This window comes from Leucoraja erinacea, unplaced genomic scaffold, assembly GCF_028641065.1.
Source record: "Leucoraja erinacea ecotype New England unplaced genomic scaffold, Leri_hhj_1 Leri_84S, whole genome shotgun sequence".
NCBI lineage: Eukaryota > Metazoa > Chordata > Chondrichthyes > Rajiformes > Rajidae > Leucoraja > Leucoraja erinaceus.
The window spans coordinates 390,001-407,104 of NW_026576784.1; the positions used below are offsets into that span (position 1 = coordinate 390,001).

At 59.1% G+C, this 17,104-nt stretch overlaps 1 protein-coding gene and 1 long non-coding RNA gene across 2 annotated transcripts in view; both read left to right on the forward strand.

Moving 5' to 3' along the window:
* Positions 1-17,104, forward strand: part of LOC129694899 (unconventional myosin-X-like) — a 47,504-nt gene that overhangs the window by 15,069 nt on the left and 15,331 nt on the right. Inside the window, 14 exon segments of the mRNA XM_055631654.1 lie at positions 1,830-1,898; positions 2,272-2,354; positions 4,445-4,508; positions 4,510-4,557; positions 4,967-5,047; positions 5,903-6,027; positions 6,570-6,684; positions 6,883-6,989; positions 7,759-7,830; positions 7,942-8,190; positions 11,754-12,789; positions 13,843-13,951; positions 14,591-14,834; positions 14,973-15,067. Coding sequence (XP_055487629.1) covers positions 1,830-1,898; positions 2,272-2,354; positions 4,445-4,508; positions 4,510-4,557; positions 4,967-5,047; positions 5,903-6,027; positions 6,570-6,684; positions 6,883-6,989; positions 7,759-7,830; positions 7,942-8,190; positions 11,754-12,789; positions 13,843-13,951; positions 14,591-14,834; positions 14,973-15,067 — 2,497 coding nt within the window.
* Positions 7,947-11,891, forward strand: LOC129694891 (uncharacterized). Its single transcript, XR_008723063.1, has 3 exons — positions 7,947-8,190; positions 11,068-11,137; positions 11,750-11,891. It is a non-coding gene; the product is annotated as an uncharacterized LOC129694891 (long non-coding RNA).

Genomic DNA, 17,104 nt, shown 5'->3' on the forward strand with positions numbered 1-17,104 from the left:
CCAGTGCATGATGAGTGTGTGTGTGTGTGAGCCAGTGCCCGTGAGTGTGTGTGTGTGTGAGCCAGTGCCCGTGAGTGTGTGTGTGTGTGTGTGTGAGCCAGTGAGTGTGAGCCAGTGCCCGTGAGTGTGTGAGCCAGTGCCTGTGAGTGTGTGTGTGAGCCAGTGAGTGTGAGCCAGTGTCCGTGAGTGTGAGCCAGTGCCCGTGAGTGTGTGTGTGTGTGAGCCAGTGCCCGTGAGTGTGAGCCGGTGCCAGTGCCCGTGAGTGTGTGTGTGTGTGAGCCAGTGCCCGTGAGTGTGTGAGCCAGTGAGTGTGAGCCAGTGCCCGTGAGTGTGAGCGGGTGCCAGTGCCTGTGAGTGTGAGCCAGTGCGCGTGAGTGTGTGTGTGAGTGTGAGCCAGTGAGTGTGAGCCAGTGCCCGTGAGTGTGTGTGTGAGCCAGTGAGTGTGAGCCAGTGTCCGTGAGTGTGAGCCAGTGAGTGTGAGCCAGTGCCCGTGAGTGTGTGTGCGTGAGCCAGTGCCCGTGAGTGTGTGTGTGTGTGAGCCAGTTGCCCATGAGTGTGTGTGTGAGCCAGTGCCCGTGAGTGTGTGTGTGTGTGTGAGCCAGTGCCCATGAGTGTGTGTGTGAGCCAGTGCCTGTTTGTGAGTGTGAGCCAGTGCCCGTGAGTGTGTGAGCCAGTGCCTGTGAGTGTGTGTGTGAGCCAGTGAGTGTGAGCCAGTGTGAGCCAGTGTCCGTGAGTGTGAGCCAGTGCCCGTGAGTGTGTGTGTGTGTGTGAGCCAGTGAGTGTGTGAGTGTGAGCCAGTGCCAGTGTGCCCGTGAGTGTGAGCCAGTGCCCGTGAGTGTGTGAGCCAGTGAGTGTGAGCCAGTGCCCGTGAGTGTGAGCCGGTGCCAGTGCCTGTGAGTGTGTGTGTGTGTGAGAGCCAGTGCCCGTGTGTGTGTGTGTGTGAGCCAGTGCCAGTGCCCTGAGTGAGTGTGTGTGTGTGAGCCAGTGTCCGTGAGTGTGAGCCAGTGAGTGTGAGCCAGTGCCCGTGAGTGTGTGTGTGTGAGCCAGTGCCCGTGAGTGTGAGCCGGTGCCAGTGCCCGTGAGTGTGTGTGAGCCCCGTGAGTGTGTGTGTGAGCCAGTGCCCGTGAGTGTGTGTGTGTGAGCCAGTGCCTGTGAGTGTGTGAGCCAGTGAGTGTGAGCCAGTGCCCGTGAGCCAGTGCCCGTGAGAGTGTGTGTGAGTGTGAGCCAGTGCCGTGAGTGAGTGTGTGTGAGCCAGTGCCCGTGAGTGTGTGTGTGTGAGCCAGTGCCCATGAGTGTGTGTGTGTGTGAGTGCCAGTGAGTGTGAGCCGTGCCAGTGCCCGTGAGTGTGTGTGACTGTGAGCCGTGAGTGTGAGTGTGTGAGCCAGTGCCCTGTGTGTGTGAGCCAGTGCCCGTGAGTGTGAGCCAGTGCCCGTGAGTGTGAGCCAGTGTGAGCCAGTGTGCCGTGAGTGTGTGTGTGAGTGTGAGCCAGTGCCCGTGAATGTGAGCCAGTGCCAGTGCCCGTGTGTGAGCCAGTGCCCGTGTGCCAGTGAGCCAGTGCCCGTGAGTGTGTGAGCCAGTGCCTGTGAGTGTGTTTGTGAGTGTGAGCCAGTGCCCGTGAGTGTGAGCCAGTGCCCGTGAGTGTGAGCCAGTGCCCGTGAGCGAGTGCCAGTGCGTGTGTGAGCGAGTGTGTGTGTGTGTGTTTGTGAGTGTGAGCGAGTGTGAGTGTGAGCCAGTGCCCGTGAGTGTGAGCCAGTTCCCGTGAGTGTGTGTGTGAGCGTTAGCCAGTGCCCGTGAGAGTGAGTGTGAGCCAGTGCCCGTGTGTATTACAGACTAACTCCGTCTACGTGAAGCCACGGCTCAGCGACTCTCAGTTTGGGATCCGACATTACGCAGCCGAGGTGAGTCCCTGCCAAATCCGCGCGGCATCTCCCCCTGTGGTCACGACTGGACCAGACCTGCTCCACCTCCGCCCCTGGACCAGACCGGCTCCACCCTTGGACCAGACCCGCTCCGCCCCTGGACCAGACCCGCTCCACCTCCGCTCCTGGACCAGACCCGCTCCACCTCCGCTCCTGGACCAGACCCGCTCCACCCCTGGACCAGTTCCCCTCCACCCCCGGACCAGACCCGCTCCACCCCCGGACCAGACTTGCTCCACCCCTGGACCAGACCCGCTCCACCGCTGGACCAGACCCGCTCCACCCCTGGACCAGATCCCCTCCACCTCCGCTCCTGGACCAGACCCGCTCCACCACTCTGTTTCCATTCCAGGTCATGTACGATGTGCACGGGTTTTTGGAGAAGAACAGAGACACGTTCAGAGATGATATTCTGAACCTTTTAAAGGACAGCAGGTCAGAACTGTGTCCTCATCTCCCTCTTTGCATCTTTCAGATTCTGTTGCATCTGCTTCTGCCCCTCTGTCCACATCTGTGTCCACATCTGCCCTCTCTCTGCATAGAAAATATGTGCAGGAGTAGGCCATCTGGCCCTTCGATCCAGCACCACCATTCAATATGATTATGGTTGATCACTCACAATCAGTACCCCATTCCTGCTTTCTCCCCATATCCCTTGATTCCGTTAGCCCCAAGAGCTATATCTAACTCTCTCTTGAAAACATCCAGTGAATTGGCCTCCACTGCCTTATGTGGCAGAGAATTTCACAGATTCACAACTCTCTGGGTGAAAAACATTTTCCTCATCTCAGTCCTAAATGGCCTCATCCCAGCCCCACTTTCACGACCTAATTCTCGACCTCTGCCGAGTTTGCCCTTGACTTGTACTCACAGCATGGTCGTCACGTGGTCGTAGGAGGTCGTGATGCTAGTCGTAGGTACTCGTGGCATCAAGTAGGTCGGGGCGTTTTTCTAGCATGATGAAAAATGTCCATGAGTAAAAAAGGTCGTGAATTAGGTTGTGAAAGTGGGGCAGGCCCGTGACCCCTGGTTCTGGACTCCCCCAACATCGGGAACATATTTCCTGCATCTAGCCTGTCCAATCCTTTAAGAATTTTACATGTTTCAATAAGATCACCTCTCATCCTTCTAAATTCCAGTGAATACAAGCCCAGTCGACCCATTCTCTCAACATATGTCAGTCCCGCCATCCCGGGAATTAACCTGGTGAACCTACGCTGCACTCCCTCAATAAAAAGAATGTCCTTCCTCAAATTAGGAGACCAAAATTGCACACAATACTCCAGGTGCGGTCTCACCAGGGCCCTGCACAACTGCTGTAGGACATCCTTGCTCCTAAACTCAAAATCTCTCGCAATTAAGGCCAACATGCCATTAGCTTTCTTCACTGCCTGCTGTACCCACATGCTTACTTTCAGTGACTGATGAACAAAGACCTCCAGATCCCGTTGTACTTCCCCTTTTCCTAAACTGACACCATTCAGATAATAATCTGCCTTCCTGTTCTTGCCACCAAAGTGGATAACCTCACATTTATCCACATTGTATTGCATCTGCCCACTCGCCTAACCTGTCCAAGTCACCCTGCAGCCCCCTAGCATGCCTCTTCTTCTGGCCAATTTATACGCAGACAGGGGTGGCAGATGTTTTTTGAGGATGTAACAAGTAGAATTAATATGGGAGAGTCAGTGGATGTAGTGTACCTGGACAGCCTTTGACAAGGTCCCACACAAGAGATTAGTATGCAAAATTAGAGCACATGGTATTGGGGGGGAGGGTATTGACATGGATAAAGAACTGGTTGGCAGACAGGAAGCAAAGAGTAGGAATTAACGGGACCTTTTCAGAATGGCAGGCAGTGGCTAGTGTGGATGGCGGGACTGACGTATGATGAAAGAATGGGTCGACTGGGCTTGTATTCACTGGAATTTAGGATGAGAGGGGATCTTATAGAAACCTATAAAATTCTTAGAGGATTGGACAGGTAGATGCAGGAAACATGTTCCCAATGTTGGGGGTATCCAGAACCAGGGGTCACACAGTTTAAGAATAAGGGGTCGGCCATTTAGGACAGAGTTGTGAATCAGAGTTGTGAATCTGTGGAATTCTCTGCCACAAAAGGCAGTGGAGGCCAATTCATTGGATGTTTTCAAGAGAGAGTTAGATTTAACTTTTAGGTCTAACAGAATCAAGGGATATGGGGAGAAAACAGGAATGGGGTACTGATTGTGGATGATCAGTCATGTTCATATTGAATGGTGGTGCTGGTTCGAAGGGCCGAATGGCCTACTCCTGCACCTATTGTCTATGTTTCTCTGCGTCTGCCTGTCTGCATGTGTTGGCGTCTCCATCCACACTACTTGTGTCTGTTGGCCGCTCCGCGTCTCTGGCTCCGTCTCTATCGGTGGGGGGGCGAGGTGGGGGGTTGATGTGTGGGGGGTGATGGGCGGTTGATGTGGGGGAGGTGGGGGTGATGTACGGTTGGGGCAGGGCCTGTACTCCACGCTGACCGCTCTCTGCCCCAGGCTGGACTTCATCTACGAGCTGTTTGAGCGTGTGTGCAGCTGGGCCGGCGGCGAGGACTCTCTACGGGGGGGGCACACAGCGCAGGAAACCCACCGTCAGCTCCCAGTTCAGGGTGAGTGAAGCCGAGGTTGCCCCCTGCCCTCCCCACCCTCGACCTATCCACCCCGACCCCCCCCCTCGACCATCCCCCCCATCCACCCCCCCATCCCATCCCCCCACCCACCCTCGACCTACCCACCCCCCCCATGCACCCCCCGACCTCCCCATCCCCCCACCCACCCTCGACCTCCGCACCCCCCCCCATCCACTCTCGACCTCCCCATCCCCCCAACTGACGCCCCCCCCCCTCGACCTCCCCACCCCCCCCCCAACTGACCCCTCCCCCCCCCCCCCCCCATCCTCGTCGTCTCTCTGACCCTCCACCACCCTCATTGCCCTGTGACCCTCGCCCCCTCCCACTGAACGCCCCCTGCCCTGTGATCTGTCCCGGTGGGGGGGCTGATGGCCGTGTTTATCTCCAGGACTCGCTGCATTCGTTGATGGCGACGCTCAGCTTGTCCAACCCTTTCTTCATCCGCTGCATCAAACCCAACGTGCAGAAGGTGAGCGGGGCCTGGGGGGGGGGGGGGGGGGGCAGGGTCGAGGGGGAGTTGGGGGACCAGGGTGGGACGGGCAGGGGGGCCAGGCTAGTGTGGGACCAGGGTGGGACGGGAGGGGGGGGGGGGGGGGGGACCAGGGTGGGACGGGACCAGGGTCGTGTGGTGACCAGGTTGGGGGGGGAGGGGGACCAGGGGGAGGGGGGCAGGGTGGAGAGGGGGGACCAGGGTCGGGGGGATCAGGTAGGGATTGTGAGATATGGGTTTCCAGTGATAAAGTTCCATGTATCGTACCTGTCCAAATGTCTCTTAAAAGTTATGATAGTCCTACCTTGACGACCTTCTCCAGCAGCTTGTTCCATACACCCAGCACATATTTAATGATGACTTCCAAAGACAGCGGGTTGGTGGGCTAATCGGCCTGTGTTAATTGCCTCTCGTGTGCAGATGAGGGGTAAAATCTGGAGTAACTGTGTCACACAGTTGGGAAACATGTCCTTCGGCCCAACTCACCCACGATGCCCCGTCAAACGAAGCTGGTAAATGTGGGGGAAGCGTACACAACAGGTGCAGGAGTAGGCCATTCGGCCCTTCCAGTCAGCACCGCCATTCAATATGATCATGGCTTTCTCCTACTTTCTCCCCATATTCCTTGATTCCGTTAGCCCTAAATATAACTCGCTCTTGAAAACATCCAGTGAATTGGCCTCCGCTGCCTTCTGTGGCAGAGAATACCACAGATTCACAACTCTCTGGCCGGGTGAAAATGTTTTGCTGATGGGCTGATGTTGGCGTGGACTCGATGGGCTGAAGGGCAGATGAGATGGTGCCCAGTGACGGGTTGCTGTTCCTTGTCTACAGGTGGCGGGCAGGTTCGACGAGGGAGTCGTCCTCAACCAGCTCCGTTACTCGGGAATGTTGGAGACGGTGAAGATCCGGCGAGCGGGATTCCCAGTGCGGCGCCCCTTCCCCGAGTTTTACCTCAGGTCTGTCTGACTGACTGACTCCCTCCTCTCCTCCCCTCCCCCATTGCCGCCTTCACCCCCCTCCTCCCCCCCGTCCGCGCGCGGCTGCGGCCTCGCCACCCCATTGGCCAGCCCAGCAGGGGGCGGCGCGGACACGGACCAACCAGACGCGAGCGCGCCTCCAGCCAGCGGCCCCATTGGCGGAGGGACGCGGCCAATGACAGTGCGGCCCCGGGCTGTCCGCTCCCGGCCAACCAATGGGGCGTCGAGTTGCCCCGCGCCAAAACCCGCAGCGAGGGAGAGAGAGATAACGAGGGGAGGGGAGTGGTGGAGCTGGGGGGGAGTGGGTCAAGGAGGGGAGGAGAGTGGTGGAGCCGGGGGGGAGTGGGTCAAGGAGGGGAGGGGAGCCCGGCAGGGGGAGTGACCGTGAGGGCAGAGGCAGTGGGGACAGTGAGGGAGAGGAGGGAACAGGAGGGGAGGGGACAGTGACTGACCTTGCCTTGTGTGGGGGTGACGGGGACTGACCGTGCCGTGGCCTGAGACTGACCGATCTCCCCCTGCAGGTACAAGATGCTGCTGGCGGAGCGGACACTGCCCGCGGACTGGCGGTCAGGGTGCCAGCTGATCCTGGCTCAGTGTGATGGCTGCGGCTCTCTCTGGCGGCTGGGCAAGACCAAGGTGAGCTCGGCCACTGGGCAGCGTGGCTGGAGTGGGGGGAGAGTTTATACCCCATGGGTTGGGGGCGGGGGGCATTCATCGGGGCCAATCTCGAGTCTTTACTGCCGATGGGCCAGGCAGGCAGGGGGTTCTCAGCCCTTGTCCCTGGGACCCCCCCCCCCCCCCAGCTGGAGTTGACAGCCTCTACTTCTCTCGCAGGTTTTTCTAAAGGAAGCCCTGGAACAGCAGCTGGAGACGGGCCGAATGGAGGCGAGGAACCGGGCAGCTGTGATTCTGCAGGCAAACCTCCGGGGCTATCAGGCACGGTCAGTGTGAACCCCCCCCCTCACCCTGGTCCACACACATACATGCACACTCACACACACACACTGACACACACTCTCACACACGCACACTGACACATGCGCACACACTCACACTGACACACACTCACACCCTGATACACACACACTCACACTGACACATGCGCGCACACACACTCACACTGACACATGCGCACACACACACACACACTCACACTCACACACACACACACACACACACACACACACACACACACACACACACACACACACTGACACATGCGTGCGCGCGCGCGCACACACACACACACACACACACACACTCACACTGACACATGCCCGCGCACTGACACATGCCCGCGCACTGACACATGCCCGCACACTGACACATGCCCGCACACTGACACATGCCCGCGCACACACACGCACACACGTACACTGACACACACGTACACTGACACACACGTACACTGACACACACACGTACACTGACACACACACACTGACACACGTACACTGACACACGTACACTGACACACGTACACTGACACACGTACACTGACACACGTACACTGACACACGTACACTGACACACGTACACTGACACACACACACTGACACACACGTACACTGACACACGTACACTGACACACACACACTGACTGACACACACACTGACACACACACACACTGACACTCACACACTGACACACACACACACACACTCTGACAGGGCACGGGTCGCTCACACACTGACCACTCTTGTCCCCAGGACGAGCTGCAGGACGTTACTCCACAGCCTGGTGGTCATCCAGCGGACACTGACACGCGGACACAATGACGCGCGCACACCCTGACGCACCCACGCGCACTCACACTCGCGCACACACACACACACACACACACACTCTGACGGGGCACGGGACGCTCACACACTGACCACTCTTGTCCCCAGGACGAGCTGCAGGACGTTACTCCACAGCCTGGTGGTCATCCAGCGGAAGGTGCGTGGCCACTTGTGTCGCCGGCAGTTTGCGCGCTGCCGACGAGCGGCCGTCCTGCTGCAGAGACGCTGGCGACTGGTCCTGGGGCTCCGCGCTGAGCGGAGAGAGGCAGAGCGGAGAGAGGAGGAGGAGCGGCGAGAGGAGGAGGCCAGGGTCGCGGAGGAGCGGAAGGTTGATGACACGAGCGATGACGAGAGCAGGTGCGGTGTTGTGTGCGATCCCTGGGACAGATCCATGAGGCTGGGGGTTGGGTGTTGGATTTGGGAGTGGGGGTTGGGAGTGAGGGGGGTATGTGGCTTGGGGGTGATGGGTGGGGGGTATGTTGGGAGAGGTTGAGGTGGGTGATTTTGGAGGAGGATGGAAATAGAATGGCTGTTATAGGATTTTACAGTCATAAACAAAGCAGGCCATTCGGCCCAACTCCCCATGCCAACCAAGAAGCCCCAGCTATGTTAGTCCCATCTGCCCCCCCATGTTCGGCCCATATCCCTCTAAACCTGTCCTATCCGTGTACCTGTCCAAGTGTCTTTTATACGTTGTTGTAGTCCCAGCCTCAATGACCACAGTTGGCCGCTCATTCCATAAACCCACCTGTGTGGAAAATGTTGGCTCTCCGGTTCCTATTAAATCTTTACCCTCTCACCTTAAACCTGTGGCCTCCGGCTTTCCCCAACTCTGGCCAAACTGTGACTGTGCATTGACCCTGTCTATTCCTCCCATGATTTTATACACCTTGATAAGATCACCTATTAGCCTCTTATACTCCAAGGAATAAAGTCTTAGCCTACCCCCACCTCTTCTTCATAGATCAGGTCCTCGAGTCCTGGCAACATCCGCATTGATCTTCTCTGCACCCTCTCCAGCTTAACAACATCCTTCCATTAGTAGGTTGAATGAAACAACACAATACTTCACATAAACGTCTGCAGCCTTGTCTTTGTCAACCTTTCTTCAAAAAACATGATCAAATTTGGAAGACATGATCAAGTGCAAAATGATGCTGCCTCTTCCTAATCAACCTTCTATCCTAATAAATAGTCTCAGTGATACAGTGTGAAAACAGGCCCTTTGGCCCAACTTGCCCATGCCGACCAACATGCCCCATCTACCACTATCCCACTTGCCCACATTTGGCCTTCATCCCTCTATATCCATTTACCTGTCCAAACGTTTCTCAGCATATCTACCTTCTCCTTCAGAATCCTCTCCAGTAAATTCTGGATCACAGATGTTAGGCTAAAAAGGACAAAGAGTGCTGGAGTAACTCAGCGGGTCAGGCAGCATCTGTGGAGAACATGGATAGGTGACGTTTCACAGAGTGCTGGAGTAACTCACCGGGTCAGGCAGCATCTGTGGAGAACATGGATAGGTGACGTTTCACAGAGTGCTGGAGTAACTCAGCGGGTCAGGCAGCATCTGTGGAGAACATGGATGGATGATGTTTTGGTTGGGAGTCTGTACTGACTAGAGGGAGGGACAAGCTGGAAGAGAGGATGTGTTTCTATAGATATTAGACTCACTGGTCTATGTTAGACTCACTGGTCTATGTTAGACTCACTGGTATATATTTATTTCCTGGGCTTTTCCGTGCAACATGAGCCAGTATCCGGTATCGCACTTGTGCCTAACGATAGAAACATAGAAAATAGGTGCCGGAGGAGGCCATTCGACCCTTCGAGCCAGCACCGCCATTCATTGTGATCATGGCTGATCGTCCCCTATCAATAACCCGTGCCTGCCTTCTCCCCATGTCCCTTGACTCCACTAGCCCCTAGAGCTCTGTCTAACTCTCTCTTAAATCCATCCAGTGACTTGGCCTCCACTGCCCTCTGTGGCAGGGAATTCCATAAATTCACAACTCTCTGGGAGAAAAAGTTTTTTCTCACCTCAGTCTTAAATGACCTCCCTTTATTCTGAGACTGTGGCCCCTGGTTCTGGACTCGCCCAACATGGGGAACATTTTTCCTGCATCTAGCTTGTCCAGTCCATTTATAATTTGATATGTTTCTATAAGATACCCCCTCATCCTTCTAAATTCCAGTAAATGCAAGCCTAGTCTTTTCAATCTTTCCTCATATGACAGTCCCGCCATCCCAGGGATCAGTCTCGTGAACCTACGCTGCACTGCCTCAATCACAAGGATGTCCTTCCTCAAATTAGGAGACCAAAACGGTACACAATACTCCAGATGGGGTCTCACCAGAGCCCTATACAACTGCAGAAGAACCTCTTTACTCCTATACTGAAATCCTCTTGTTATGAAGGCCAACATTCCATTAGCTTTCTTCACTGCCTGCTGTACTTGCACGTCAACTTTCAGTGACCGGTGTACAAAGACACCCAGGTATTGCTGTACCTCCCCCTTACCTAACCTAACCCCGTTGAGATAGTAATCTGCCCCCTTGTTTTTGCCACCAAAGTGGATAACCTCTTATCTATATTATACTGCATCTGCCACGCTTCTGCCCACTCACTCAACCTGTCAAGGTCACCCTGCAACCTCTTAACAGTTCATACTGCCACCCAGCTTTGTGTCATCCACAAACTTGCTAAAGGGGAGGCAGCTCGATGATCCGTGAATCTCAGGCAAGGCTCCTGCAATTCTCTCTCTAGCTTCCCACAGTGTCCTCGGATATATGGGATCAGCCCGGGAGATTTGTCTACCTTCACACGCCTTAGTCCCTTCAGCACCTCCTTGTCCTTGATGGTCCTCAAGACACTTCCAAAACTGCCCCAAGTTCCTCTGTCTTCCTGTCTTTTTTCACGGCAAAAGCAGAGGAGAAATACTCAGAGAGGACCTTGCCCATCTCCTGCGGATCCACACAGCTGCGGCTTTGGTGTGTGAGGGGCCGTTCTCTCTTCACCCTCTTTCCCTTCATGTATAAAATCTCTCCATTGTCTTGAATATTATCTGCCAGAGCTGTCTCCTGGGGGGGAAGCATGGGGATGGGATTGGGGGGAAGTTGTTACCTGACAACAAGTATGTGGTCGGGGGGGGGGTCAGTGGGGGGGAGGGGTTTGGCTCCTCCCATTGCAGCCGCTGTCTGACCCTCTGTCCGTGCTGCTTCCTCTTGCAGCTTTGGGGTGAATCTCCCTGAGAGACCACCGTCTCCACCGTCTCCACCATCTTCACCGTCTCTGGCCCAGGTAAAGGAGCCAACCCACTCGGCCGTCTGAATCTTCCCCCCCCCCCCCGTCAATTATGCTCGCTCAGACCAGCAGTTGGCCTGCGTTGCCCCGCCCTCCCCCCTCACCTCCTGGCCCAGCAGTCTCCCCGCTCCCTGGCCCCGCCTCCCCTCAGCTGGCCCCGCCTCCCCATCAGCTCCCTGGCCCACCTGGCCCCACCCCTGGCCCCGCCTCCCCCCTTTGGCCCCCGCTGGTCCCGCCCCCCACCAGCTCCCCTGGCCTCCTCTGGCCCCGCCTCCCCATCAGCTCCCTGGCCCCGCCCTTTGGCGCTCCCCTTTGGCCCCACCCACATTTGGCCCCCATTTGGCCCCGCCTCCCCATCAGCTCCCTGGCCCCCCTCCCCCTTCCCTCTGGCCCCGTCCCCCTCCCCATCAGCTCCCTGGTCCCCCCGCCTTCCTCTGGCCCCGCCTCCCCTCGCCTCCCCCCTTCCCTCTGCCCCGCCTCCCCCCCCCACCTCCACTTTGACCCCACCTCCCCTCCCCCTTCCGGCCCTGCCTCCCCTCTTGCATCCCCAACCCTGACATGCTGCGTTGGCTGATTGGCTCCGGGCTCAGTTATTTGTCCCTCCCCCAGCCAGAATGGCCGGAGCCGCCACCGCCGGTATGGCCGGAGCCGGAGCAGGAATGGCCGGTGCCAGAGCGGACACAAGCGGAGCAGGACTGGCCGGAGCCGGAGCGGGAATGGCCGGAGCCGGAGCGGACACAAGCGGAGCAGGAATGGCAGAGCGGGAATGGCCGGAGAGCGGGAATGGCCGGAGCCGGAGCGGACACAAGCGGCAGCAGGAATGGCTGGAGCCGGAGCGGACAAGCGGAGCAGGAATGGCCGGTGTGGAGCAGGAATGGCCGGAGCCGGAGCGGACACAAGCGGAGCGGGAACAGCTGCAGGAGGTGGTGCGGCTGGAACGAGAGATCCAGAGGCTGCAGGAGTCGGGCTGTGGGCGTCTGCACAGCCAGACGGATGACCAGACGGCGAGCCAGACGGATGACCAGCAGCAGCTCCTGCGTCTGCAGCAGGAGGCATCAGAGGCGGCCCTCACCTTCCTGGAGCTGTTGAACCTCGGGGATGACACGAGTGGTCAGTGTGTGGCTGGTGATGTGTGTGTCCCAGACCCCGGCTCCCTGGCACTGGAGGGTGGCCAGACCCCGGCGCTCGCCCTCGCCACTCCCAGTGACGTCCAGACCCCAGCGCCCACTCTCGCCAGTCCCAGTAACGGGCAGAGGCTTGAGCCTGTCCACCCGGGTCCCTGCGATGAGCAGAGGCTTGAGACCACCCTCCCCACTCCCAGTGACGGCCAGACCCTAGTGCCCGTCCACCCCGCTCCGGCCAGCAGCCCCTCCCCGGGCAGTGTGCGCATTGACCGTCCCGTGCCCGGCTGGAGTGTGGCTGATCCGGACGGTGGTGGCGTTGGGTCTGAGCAGAGGCCACAGGACGGGCTGGCCGACGAGGGGGTCTACGACACGGTGCTGGAGTGGCCGGACCCCGACAGTGAGGAGGAGCCCATCTACAGCCTGCCCCCCGACTCCGACCCTGATTCCGACTACGACCATGATGAGATGGAGGAGGGGCTGAGACCATCCCCCAGTGTGGAGGCGTCCCTCCCCAGCCTCCCTGTGGTGAGTAGAACATGGAGTAAAGGGGAAGCTGCAGAGTGCAGGATATAGTTCTCAGCATTGTAGGGGTACAGGGGAATTACAGTACCCAAACTTATGGAAGGACCAGTATGGTTTGACAATAGAGTGGAAGAAGCTGTTCCTGAGTCTGGTGGTGCCCGAAGAGGGAGTGACCAGGGTGAGACTGGTCCTCGATTATGCTGCTGGCCTTGCCGAGGCGTGAGGTGGAGATGGAGGCGATGGATGGGAGGTTGTTTGTGTGATGATCTGGGCTGCTGGTCTTGCCGAGGGCGATGCGATGGATGGGAGGTTGGTTTGTGTGATGGTCTGGGCTGCCGGCCTTGCCGAGGCAGCATGAGGTGGAGATGGAGGCGATGGAAGGGAGGTTGGTTTGTGTGTGTGTGGGTGTGTGTGTGTGACGGAGGTGGAGATGGAGGCGATGGATGGGAGGTTGGTTTGTGTGTGTGATGATCTGGGCTGCGTCCACAACTCTGTGGTTTCTTGCTGATCTGGGATGGAGCTTTTCCCAAACCGTGCTGTGATGCTTCCCGATAAAATGCGGCACATGTGTACAAGTTGGTGAGGGTTGTTGGGGACTTGCCGAACTTCCTCAGCCTTCTAACGAAGTAGAATTGTCAACTCGCTTGACATGACTTGCGTTTTCATGGCCAGTGATTCGATATGGCTGGCCGGGACAAGTTGTTGGTGATATTTACTCCTGGGAACGGAGTATGGAGAAGGTGAAGAAGTGAGAGATAGGGTGAGAGGGAGGCGAGAGAGAGAGAGAGCGATGGAGGTGAGAGTGCAAAGAGGAAGAGAGAGAGAGAGAGAGAGGGGGGGGGAGAGGGAGAGAGAGAGAGAGCGATGGGGGTGAGATTGCAAAGAGGGAGTGAAGAGAGAGAGAGAGGGGGTGCGGAGAGGGAGAGAGAGAGGGTGGGGAAAGAGCATCCATAAGGAGCTGGTCAGTCGGGGTCAGTTGGGGCAGAGTAGTGGGGGGGGGGGGGGGGGGGGGGGGGGTTGTGATCTTGTTGATCTCACGTCCTGGTCTCTGCTCAGGTGGTGGAGAGCGAGGAGGAGATGGAGCCACTGGGTTGCAGCTCCGAGCGGCGATTAAAAGCTGGCCGCCAGGACAACCCCTACTTCCACAGCTACCTCTACATGAAAGGTCAGTCCCGGGGTGGGGGGGGGTTTGGGAAGGGAGAGGGGCTAGTGATCGGGGAGGGGGCAGAGCTGAGGACGGGCACAGAGTCAGGGCCATGGTCCTCACTCCACTGGCCCCAGGGCCATCACAGTCTAGGGGTGAGGGGAGGGGGGCTGGCCCCAGGGAGGATGGTCTGTCCTGGCGAAGAGTTAGAGCAGAGGTGGAGGGGGAAAGTTCGGGGCCAGCACAGGATGGAGGGGGCGATTGGAGGGGGCAGCCCTGCCGTTTATCCTCTGACCTGTCCCTGTGCCCCCTGCCCTCTGACCCTACCCTTTGCCCTCTGACCCGGTGCTGTGCCCTCTGACCCTACCCTGTGCCTCCTGACCTCTGTCCCGTTCTTGTGCCCTCTGACCCATCCCTCTGCCCCTGTCCCGTCCCTGTGCCCCCATGCCCTCTGACCCTACCCTGTGCCCCCTGCCCTCTTGACCTGTCCCTGTGCCTGTCCCACCTGCCCTCTGACCCGTCCCCTGCCCCCATGTCCTCTGACCTGTCCCCCCTGCCCTCTTGACCCGTCCCCGTGCCCCCATGTCCTCTGACCCTACCCTGTGCCCCCTGCCCTCTGACCCTACCCTTTGCCCTGTGACCCGTGCTGTGCCGCTGCAGGGGGGCTGATGAGCGGGTGGCGACGTTGCTGGTTTGTGCTGGCGGACGGCACGTTGATGTGGTTCCGGGCCAAGCAGGAGGCGCTGAAGTCGGGCTGGCTGCACAAGAAGGGCGGCGGCCGCTCCACCTTGTCTCGCCGCAACTGGAAACGCCGCTGGTGCGTGCTGCGCGCCGGTCAGCTGCTCTACTACCTCAGTGACCACGAGGACCGGCTCAAGGGCCAGGTGGATGTCCGGGGGGCCAGGTGAGTGATGCAGTGCCGTACAACCCCGGCCATCCCTTGCCTCCGCTACGCTCTGCCCCAGGTCTGACCCTGACCCCTACTGAACATTGACCCGCTACTCGCTGCCCCTGACGTGACCACACACTGGGTGTGTTGCAGAGCCATCGTGGACAACGTGGAGAAGGAGAACGCGCTGGACATAGTGACCGCTGACAGAACGTTCCACATCGTGGCCGAGTCACCCGAGGATGCCAGGTACCGACAAGCACTGACCACTTGTGTGTGGCCATGGCCACTGTCCACCCCCCACAGCCCCGAGTGTCCAGTCCCCACAGCCCCGAGTGTCCAGTCCCCACAGCCCCCAGTGTCCAGTCCCCACAGCCCTGAGTGGTCCAGTGTCCAGTCTCTGTGACCAGTCCAGTCCCCACAGCCCCGAGTGTCCACCCCACAGCCCCCAGTGTCCAGTCCCCACAGCCCCCCAGTGACCAGTCCCCACAGCCCCCAGTGTCCAGTCCCCAGTGTCCAGTCCCCACAGCCCCCAGTGTCCAGTGTCCAGTCTCTGTGACCAGTCCAGTCCCCCACAGCCCCGAGTGTCCACCCCACAGCCCCCAGTGTCCAGTCCCCACAGCCCCCAGTGTCCAATCCCCACAGCCCCCAGTGTCCAGTGTCCAGTCTCTGTGACCAGTCCAGTCCCCACAGCCCCCGAGTGTCCCACCCCACAGCCCCCAGTGTCCAGTCCCCACAGCCCCGAGTGTCCACCCCACAGCCCCCAGTGTCCAGTCCCCACAGCCCCCAGTGACCAGTCCCCCACAGCCCCCAGTGTCCAGTCCCCACAGCCCCGAGTGTCCAGTCCCCCCACAGCCTGTGACCAGTCCAGTCCCCACAGCCCCGAGTGTCCACCCCACAGCCCCCAGTGTCCAGTCCCCACAGCCCCCAGTGACCAGTCCCCACAGCCCCCAGTGTCCAGTCCCCACAGCCCCCAGTGTCCAGTCCCCACAGCCCCGAGTGTCCAGTCCCCACAGCCCCGAGTGTCCAGTCCCCACAGCCCCGAGTGTCATCAGTCCCACAGCTCCCCCAGTAATACAGTGTCTCAGCCCCGAGTGTCCAGTCCCCATACTTCAGCCCCGAGTGTCCAGTGAGGAGCCCCGAGTGTCCACCCCACAGCCCCGAGTGAAGGTGTCCAGGCCCCGAGTGTCCAGACCCCCTTTCCCCCAGTGTCCAGTGTCCGTGCCCAGAGTGTTCCAGTCCACACAGCCCCCAGTGTCCAGGAGATGCAGCCCCGAGTGTCCAGTCCCCAGAAGCCCCCAGTGTCCAGGCCCCCACAGCCCCGAGTGGCCACCGTCCCCACAGCCCCGAGTGGCCGGTGGACCCAGCCCCGAGTGTCCAGTCCCCCAGCCCGAGTGTCCAGTGACCCCGGGTCTCTGTGATCAGTCCAGTGTCCCATGGCCAGTGTTTTAAATTCCCCACAGCCCCGAGTGTCCAGTATATTAAGCCAAAGAGTGTCCAGTCCCCACACAGCCCCCAGTGTCCAGTCCCCACAGCCCCCAGTGTCATTGCCCCCCCCCACAGCCCCGAGTGGCCAGTGTCCACAGCCCCGAGGTTTGTCCAGTCCCACAGCCCCGAGTGTCCAGTATCTTCCCCGAGTGTCCAGTCCCCACAGCCCCCAGTGTCCAGTCCCCACAGCCCCCAGTGTCACAGTCCCCACAGCCCCGAGTGGCCAGTTCCAGTTAAGTCCCCCACAGCCCCCAGTGGAAAGATCCCCACAGCCCCCAGCGTCCAGTCCCCACAGCCCCCAGTGTCCAGTCCCCACAGCCAGCCCCGAGGAGCCATCCCCCCAGTCCCCCCAGCCCCCAGCGTCCAGTCCCCACAGCCCCCAGTGTCCACTCGCCCCACAGTCCCCAGCGTCCAGGGGCCCCACAGAAACCCCAGCGTCCAGGCCCCAGAGCCCCCAGCGTCCAGTCCCCACCCCCCCCAGTGTCCAGTCTCTGACCAGTCCAGAATTAATGGCCGTGTCCAGTCCCCACAGCCCCCGAGTGTCCAGTCCCCGCAGCCCCGAGTGAAGAGTCCACAGCCCCTGTGGTGACCAGTGTCCAGTCCCTGCAGCCCTGAGTGACCAGTGTCCAGTGCCCCGCAGCCCCCGATGGGGACCAGTGTCCACAGCCTCGAGTGTCCAGTCCCCATGGGAGTAGGTCCAGTCCCCATGGCCAGTGTCAAGTCCCTTTTGAGCTGCGAAGCTCTGACAGTCGCCAGCCCTGAGTTACCAGTGTCCGACCCTGTTACCAGTGCTCATC